At 39.0% G+C, this 8,994-nt stretch overlaps 1 protein-coding gene across 1 annotated transcript; it reads right to left on the reverse strand.

Annotated features, from left to right (window-relative positions):
• Nucleotides 1-7,537: 7,537 nt before the first annotated feature.
• Nucleotides 7,538-8,086, reverse strand: LOC143852438 (uncharacterized). Its single transcript, XM_077361820.1, has one exon. The coding sequence runs from the start codon at nt 8,084-8,086 to the stop codon at nt 7,538-7,540; it is 549 nt and encodes a 182-aa protein (XP_077217935.1).
• Nucleotides 8,087-8,994: the final 908 nt, after the last annotated feature.

Genomic DNA, 8,994 nt, shown 5'->3' on the forward strand with positions numbered 1-8,994 from the left:
AAATCACTTTAAAAGTGAAATTCTTGCGCGTTTTGGAAAACCCAAAATTCGCAGGTTCGGATGCCCGAAGGGTCTGGGTCGAACACCAGAACCCACATACTTGAACAAACAAGAGAGCTTGAAATTCAAAAAAATCACAGAGTGTATATTTGGACGCCCGAAGGGGCGTCGTCAGAAGCCCGAAAGAGGGTCTTCGGACTATGTTGGGTAAATTTTGGGAATATTTTTTCGGGCAGTTTTGAGGTAGCAGATTCACCCCGAAGGACTTAAATGCAATTATAAGGTATTAACCTAACGTTAATATGGTTGTAGGTGATTCTACGTAGTAATTAAGGGATCTTGTTCGTGGGAAAACTATCTCAAACAATATTACAGCTGAGTAGACATGTTCTATTATTCGATAATTGTTATGCAATTGTGCATGTATTCTAGACACTTATTGATGTGTTAGTGTACAAATGGACTTGATGTGTGATCTTATACATATATATATGCCAGTATGACATCATTAGTGACAGTTATGCATCGGGACCTGGTGTTGTCTGAATGAGATGCAACAGTTATATTTTTCATCCGTTTGGATTGACATAGCGTGGGTAAGACTTTTTCTAGTCAATGAAGGGTATCATCGGTTCTAGCACCACTTATTGCTTCTCACAGTATTTTCGAGAGCATGATCCCTCGCAATACCTTCGAGGGTGATATCTTCCATGAGCACAGTGGGGATTCGGCTTCCCACGGGATTGTGGGCAAGTTCCGTGACTATGTAGTCTAGTAGTAATAGCATCACCATGCCAATTACAATTACAGTTGTTTGCATATTATGTCAGTTTCAATATACTAGTTTGCTAGCTAGTTTGCTATGCCAGTATATAGTGATTACATAGAATGCCAGTGGAAACAGTTTCTTTTCATGTTAATTGAATTTCATGATGATATTCTTGTTATTCAGGTGTTAGATAGAACTTGTTTATTTCATGGAGCTTTGGCTCATTCCTTGTGTTCTTTGTTACAGATGGCGAACAATAGAATGTTTTGATTCACGGGCTTCTGGGAGTAAGCAGGGCACAAAACTAGAATTTTAAAGTTATTCAGTATTTGAGACAGTAGAAGTAGGGAGAAAGTTTTAGTTGATTCAGTTGATTTAATTCATTGTAGTCCATTGGACAAGATTTTAGTTTCCGCTTTTATTTTACTCTGACATTTGATCATTTACGTTTATGAGATTAGTTGAATTAGATGCTCTGTTTATTACATAGTTCATTGAGTGCCTTACATATTCATGGTTAATGAAGAATATATGGCGTTGTTTCATGACTAAACTGAATCTCGGTTTGGAGGCATGACAACAACAATTTCTCAATTGCAGTAGATCAGGACAATTGACAATGTGCTTAACGCAGGTGTTGCCTTGTTGCCTGAAAAATAACCTTTTTCATTAACTTCATGTTCCCTTCTCCCCACACGACATTTTGGAGCAGAAGAGCTCAATGCAACATTCTAAAAGCCTTCTTATTATTTACTGATTCTCAGTTACATGAGATCACAGCTGAAATACCGCAAATGAATTTTTTTTATGGGAGGGTAATTTTGTCCCAAAATTGGAAATTAATTAAAGGAAAGTTTCCTAGTTATAGTAAATTAGGTTTACTCAATTATAACTATTTAGGACTCTTAATAAGAATCTATAAAAACTCATTAACCACGACCTTAAAGAAAAACAAATCCTAGGGAAAAACGTGTGGAGAATTGCAGAAACATGTCGAGTTCGGAGAGGATAAATCATTTTCTAAGGTATGTTACTGGATTAAGTTTTAATTTACATAAGTTTAGTCCTTGATTTCTCCATATCTTGTGTAAGTGATCATTTAGAGATTGAGTTTTGAAGGCTTTGATGTAAGGTTTGTGATTTGGTTGGAAAATATCCCCATCAAAAGAAATTCATCAAAGATTGGATGGGAGATTCATGGTTTAGATCACTAACAAGAGATCAAACCTTGATTTTTCATAAGGAAATTTGTTCTTGGGAAGAATGACTGTTAATTCTAAATAGATTAAGGGATTGAGGGTTTTCTGTATATTTTAAAGACTTCCATCTATCTTTTAATGTTTTAATAACCCTAATCAAATAAGGAATTAAAGAAGGAATCAAACCATGTGATTTCAGGTAGTTTGAAGGTGAGATCATAGGATTTTCGAGGAATAAATCATTTAAAAATTGAAATTCTTGCGTATATTGGAAAACCCAAAATCACAGGTTCGGATGCCCGAAAGGTGTGGGTCGGACGACCGGACCCACATACCTGAACAAACCAAAGAGCTTGAATTTATAAAAAAATCTGAGAGTGCATATTCTGACGCCCGAAGGGGAGTCGTCGGAAGCCCGAAAGGGGGTCTTCGGACGCCTGAAACCACTATGTGGGGTAAAATTTGGGAATATTTCTCTAGCAGTTTTGAGGGCGCAAATTCACCCCGAAGGACTTAAATACTATTCTAAGGTATTAACCTAAGATTAATATGGTTGTAGGTTATTCTACGCAGTAATTAAGGGATCTTGTTCGTGGGAAAACTAATTCCAACAATTTTACAGCTAAGTAGACATGTTCTATTATTGGATCATTGTTATGCAATTGTGCACGTATTCTAGACAATTATTGATGTGTTAGTGTACACATGGACTTGATGTGTGATCTTATATATGCCAGTATGACATCATTAGTCATAGTTATGCATCGGGACATGGTGTTGTCCGAATAAAATGCAACAGTTATAGTCCTTTGTGGGTAAGTTTGGATCTCGCAGTATTTTCGAGACCATGATGTCTCGCAGTACCTTCGAGGGTGAGATCTTCGATGAGCACAGTGGGGATTTGGTTCCCACAGGATTGTTGGCAGGTTCCGTGACTATGTAGTCTATTAGTAATAGCCTCACTATGCTAGTTACAATTATAGTTGTTTGCTTGTTATGTCAGTTTCATTATACTAGTTTGCTAGTGCTATGCCAGTATACATATAACATAGAATGCCAATGAAAATAGTTTTTTTACATGTTAATTGAATTCATGATGATATTCCTGTTATTCAGTTGTTAGTTAGAACTTGTCTATTTCATGGAGCTTTGGCACATTCCTTGTGTTCTATGCTATAGATGGCAAACAGTAGAATGTTTTGCTTCACGCGCTTCTGGGAGTAAGCAAGGGACAAATCTAGGATTTTAAAGCTATTCAGTATTTCAGACAGTAGAAGTAGGGATAAAGTTTTAGTCGATTAAGTTGGTTTAATTCATTGTGGTCCATTGGACAAGATTTTAGTTTCCGCTTTTATTTTAGTATGATATTGGATCATTTATGTTTTTTCGAATTAGATGCTCTGTTTATTACATAGTCCATTGAGTGCCTTATATATTCATGGTTAATGAAGAATATGTGTCCACGGGGGTGCAAACGGGATATCCAGGGATTTCATGCGAAAGGCATGATTGGTACTGGTACGCTATATTGCCCCATTCGTTGCATGACGATGGTGTGATTGGAACTGGCACACTATACTGTCCAAGGAAATCCAGAGTGATGGCTGATTAAGCATTGAGGTGCCACGTGGCTTCTAGATGTCTTGGGGACTGGAAGTTCTGTGCTAGATGGGGAGCTGAGCGCCTATTGAAGATCTGTTTCTTTCATGTTGCATTTTTTTTTTTTTTGGGGGGGGGTGTTTCCAAAAATCCAAATATCATGGAACACAATGTAAAGCGTCATGATGGAAGACAACGTAAATAGATTGTGCCCCAAAAATCATTTCCATAGGATGATCCTAACCCTCTGATTTATAGAGGTTTCCATAATATGTCGTTCCTATATAGATACGACCGTCTGGGTCATGCTATGGAAATGGTTTTTTGGGCACAACCTATTTACGTTGGGCCCATCACATGGACGGATTGGATCATCCTATAATGTGTTCCGTACACTACTTTTTGAAAAACAGGGGAGTATTAAGGGCTCACAGGGTATAAAAACTCATATAATTGATTCATTTTGAGTATCTAGTGCACTTTTTAAGAAGTTTTTATATGGTTTATGCCCGTATTGTAAGTCCAGTATTTTTTAAAAAGTACTGCACGGTAATCCTTGCACCACCAGATAAAAACTCCAATATAATATATCAATTTGCTACTCGCTCCTTCTATCTATCTCTATACCACCATTGACCCTTTCCACCCGGACTGCAATACCTGAGCCCGACGCCCTTGACTCTGATTTTTCTTGAGTTCTATAAGGTGATCACAGCAATGCAATTGGAGTAGGGAGAAAAAGACATACTCTCCTTGACCACTATTGCACTACCTTTGTTGCAGATTCTATGGAAGAAGACCGACACTCCACGATCACTACTGCACCACCTAGGTTGAAGATTCTTCTAAGGTGACAAACATATCAGGGCTGGGTCCAAAGAACGTCATCAGTACGTCAAGCATTCCACAATCACACCTGAACTAATCAGGGCCCAAATCTCTTCCACTCCATTCACTCCCCTCAATCCATGTTGTGGTTTAAGCTTCGGGCCATAATATGCCTCCTCAGAATCAAGAGCTTCCTTTTGCAAAACACCCTTGTTTCAATTGCCCCAAACGAATAATTCTGGAGCTCTCACAGAAGTCAATACCCAAAATGCGCACCATGCAATTTGATTTTGGCATTTGTCACGGTTGAGATAGGTGTCATGTTTCTCCCTCGGTGAAACTCATCTTTTTAATGTAGGTTTCCTATATGAATCTGTGTGTGTTTTTTGGCGTGGAAGGGGGGGGGGGGGGGGGGGGGTTATTAGGCTGGTGTACGGTCTTGATTGAACAAGAAAGGGAAGGGTTGTGGTTTGCAAGTTTCGATCAATCGGTTGTAATCCTGGTAATTTTCTTTCCTCCCTGTAAATACCCGGAAGTACCGTCACTCACAAAATTCGTCCCCCTCTAATTGAGGGGCTTTTTTGTCTAAGAGAATTACATTGGATTAGGGCTTCTTTAAAAAAGCCCGTAAATATAAATTTTGGGAGTCTAAGAAGTTTACTTAAACCCTAAACACGTTTTCTACAGCTCCAAGAGAGGATTTTTGTGTAGAGGGGAAGGAAACCAAGTTTTGGAATCAGAGAACGCAGATCAATGTAAGAACTATGTTCTTGGATGATCGCTATCTCTTAAGAAACTCTAAAACAAGGATTAGTGTAATTAAAGGATGAGATTTGATAATCGATATGTCTTAGAAAAAGAACTCTCTGACTGATCTCGGATTCTTTGGGGTTTGTTTCGTTCTCAGATTCCCATCGAACCCAAGATCAGATTTTTGTGGCCTTAGAAACTTAGACCTTGGGGATTTTGACCTATGTTATGTGAATTGTTAATAATTAGAACAAATTGAATTTCAATTTCATTCTCCCCAATGAGAAATCAATGAAACATTGCGGTTGATCCTATTCAGATTATATACTATGAAGAACATTTTCTATGGAAATAGTCTCTTATATCTTATATCAGTAGATTTCTATAAGTAATACAAAAAAGAGAGTATAAATTATCACCATAAGAACAATGCTGGATTTTGGTTTGATCAATTAGATATAAGAGATTATAAATTCATGGAGCATTAATTAGTAGAGCCCCGTAGTGAAAATTACAACCAAAGTCCATATTTTGACCCTAGTATTTCTTATACAACTTTCTTGATTAAATCATGGTAAAAGAATTATTAGATCTATACATTGGAAACATAAACCAATCCACTTTTATATCTTTTACAAGAGTATATTGCATGATATAAAATTACTTGAAAAGTTCAAAACCCTGGAGGGGTGCTAGCATGACTTTCTCAATCTGTTAACCAAATGTGGCATCTGTAGTGATCGGAGGGGTGCTAGCATCACTTTCTCAATCTGGCAACATAATGTGGCATCTATAGAGATAAGGATGGTTTAACTTGTGGGCCGCCATGGTATGGCATACAATATGGTGATAGAAGTGAAAAGAATCAATGGTTCTAATTATCAGAAATCAAGAGTTTCTTAAAGGGGAAAATGGATTATATATGGATATTCTTTATCGAAAATAAATAATAATGGAATTAAAAAAAATTTGTTTGTCAAATGTAGGATTTGAACCCACTCCCTCCCTTGAAGACCAGAACTTGAGTCTGACGCCTTAGAGTCTTAGACCACTCGGATCCAACCACGCGCGATTTGGAGTACAAACAAAAAAGATATGATCTGTCAAAGTTTTGGAGAAATCAGGTTAAAATATGGAATTCTCGTGGAAAACTCACTCAGCCTCGCAATTCGGACTCCCGATTAGGGGTTTTCGGGCCCCGAAAGGGTGGTTCGAATGCCCAATCCGGGCGCCCGAACTTATGTAAACCCGAAACTTGAGAGTTGGAAATTTTTCTGAAGAGTCTCAGAGACGCCCGAAGGGGCTTTCAAAGGAGGTGTTCAGACGCCTGATGACCTTCGTCGGGCACCCGAATCCACTGGATTTGCAAATTTTTTTGGAAAGTGATATATCTGCCCCTTTTGATTACTTGGGACACCAGCAGCCGTGTATCAATGACTGCAGAGGGGCTGATGTACTTCACGTCAGATGGATTCAATGGGGCTGATTGCCACGTACACTCCTGCTGGGTGTCCCAAGTAATCAAAAGGGGCGGATATACTACTTCCCAATGTTTTTAGGGATTCTAGATATCGAATTATTTGTTTTGGATCACTTCGTAGGACCCCCTTATTGATGAATATGGTTTATTTTGATTGGATATTGGACCCTTAAGGTGAATTTGAAGAGAAACGTGTTCTAAGAGTATTAGATCTGCTAGCAATTCTTTATCACCAATCCTGATAGGACATATCTTGCTAATCCTATTAGTCATGAGGTCTTTTCCAACCGATGTACTGACACATAAATCATGATCCATAGGAACAGAAGGTAATGAATGCAATGTAGCAAATGAAGAGGAAACAAATGACTGCGTAGCTCCATCATCAAATAACACATAAGCATAAGAAGATGCAACAGGTAGAGTACCCGATACCACAGTACCGGCAATCTGAGCATCCTGGTGTGTAAGAGCATGTAAGCGACCAGGAATGCGGGGCTGGTCAGTCCTTGGCTGAGTTGCAGGAAGAGCTAGAACATTTCGACTCTGGATAGTATGTGTTTGAATAGGCTGGGTCCGAGTAGCAGGTGTCCTCTGAACCGACTGAGAGTCGCCCGCCATAAGAGGGCACTCAGCAATCCTGTGGCCCATCTCGCCACATCTGAAACATGCACCAGTTGTCCACCTACATGACTCAGAAGGGTGATTCTTTCCACAATTTCCACACTTAGGAGCTGGGGTCCTAACAGGTTCTGACTTAGTTTGTTGATTCATCTGAGTTCTTTGATTTCCTTGCTTACCACGAGACTCTTGAAATGATTGTTGTTTTCCAGCAGGTGGATATGAGGCTGATCCTCTAGAAGGTTGTCCTCCCTTAAAATCACCATCTCTATTTCTCTTCTTTTGATTTATTTAGGTGAGTTCTCGAGCCTCAGCATGAACAGCTTCGAGCTTATTACCTCGATCTACTAACTCATCATAGGTTTCTGGGGCATTAGATCCAGCAATGCCCTTCTGAATATACATGGCTAACCCATGCTCAAACTTGTCCCTCTTAGTATCTTCATCGGGTACCATCGATGGGACATGGCGCACAAGTTTATCAAATTCTACCTCATATTCCTCAACGGTCATATTTCCTTGCACCAACTTAGAAAAATCTCTTTGCATTTTATATAGGGTACTCCTTGGGAAATACTTGGTAAGGAATTCCGTACGGAACATAGCCCAAGTAAAAGGGCCTTGATGGTGCTCATACTTGCGCTTGATTTCCTTCCACCAATGAAGGGCTCTCCCTTCTAACATGTATGCCACAAAATCAACCTTATCTTCATCTCGGTTGCATCTCATTGCCGTAAAAACCTTCTCTGCACTTTCTAACCACGACTCGGCGTCATCCGCCGAAGTGGAATCCTTGAAGTATCTCGGCGCCAGTCTCATAAATTCCGATATGCCATTCATCTGATGTGGTTGCCCTACTCCCTGAGGCTGTTGATGATGCTAGTTTGCCAGGCCAACAAAGGCTCTCATAAAGTTTCTCATTTCAGTCCGTTCTATATCTATGTCATTTTGAGGTGCCACAGGTGGAGGCACTGGTGGGTTTGTGTTCTAACCCGGATTCACTTCCTGAGCTTGATTCTCATTTTGTGCAGGCCAACAAAGGCTCTCATAAAGTTTCTCATTTCAGTCCTGTAGACACCCCCATTTTGCTCCGCCTTAATCAGCAAAGAAGTTAGTGTTCTTGTTATCAGTCTTTTTTTCAGTGTTTTCCATTCCCGTGTCCGTCCCTTATGCTTTCTCAATCTTTCCGATCATTTTCGCAATGTTCCGCATTTTCTTTTCGCTAAGTGTTGAGAATGGTTATTCAGAAGATTCCAGGCGAGAGAGAGTTTGTACCCACTGAGTGGGCCCACCTTGAACATGTTGATGAGCGCATTTATGTGTGAATTGTAGGTAAGAAAAGCATGTATTTTTCTCATTTAAAGCCGTACTACTAAGGGATTTTCTTTGTTTATGGTATTTCAGGTTTATATTGGGGAATTCCGAGGAAAATATGCTAAGAGGATGAAATTTTACGAAAAAATTGCAATTTTGGAACAATCTAAGTAGAAAATTGTGTGTGGGTTCCAACTTGGATGGTCAAGATCAAAGAAGAAAATCAATTATTCCAAAAAGAAGTTAAAAAAAAATAAAAATAAAAAAAATAAAAATAAAAATAAAATAAAAATAAAAATAAAAACGTGGGACCCACTTAGAATTGCAAGCTTGTTCTCTACACAACAGCAGCCCACGTGTTCTCATATAGAAAATAGTAATTTCTAATTATTATTATTACAACCATATACATGCAATATAAGTGGGACCCACCA

The sequence above is a fragment of the Tasmannia lanceolata genome, unplaced genomic scaffold (assembly GCF_043159265.1).
Source record: "Tasmannia lanceolata isolate RefF3 unplaced genomic scaffold, GAP_Taslan_0.1 ptg000019l, whole genome shotgun sequence".
Taxonomy (NCBI): Eukaryota; Viridiplantae; Streptophyta; class Magnoliopsida; order Canellales; family Winteraceae; genus Tasmannia; species Tasmannia lanceolata.

What these genes read in the sequence shown, in the direction of transcription:
- LOC143852438 (XM_077361820.1), bottom strand. Translation starts at nt 8,086, where the DNA reads ATGAATGGCATATCGGAATTTATGAGACTGGCGCCGAGATACTTCAAG.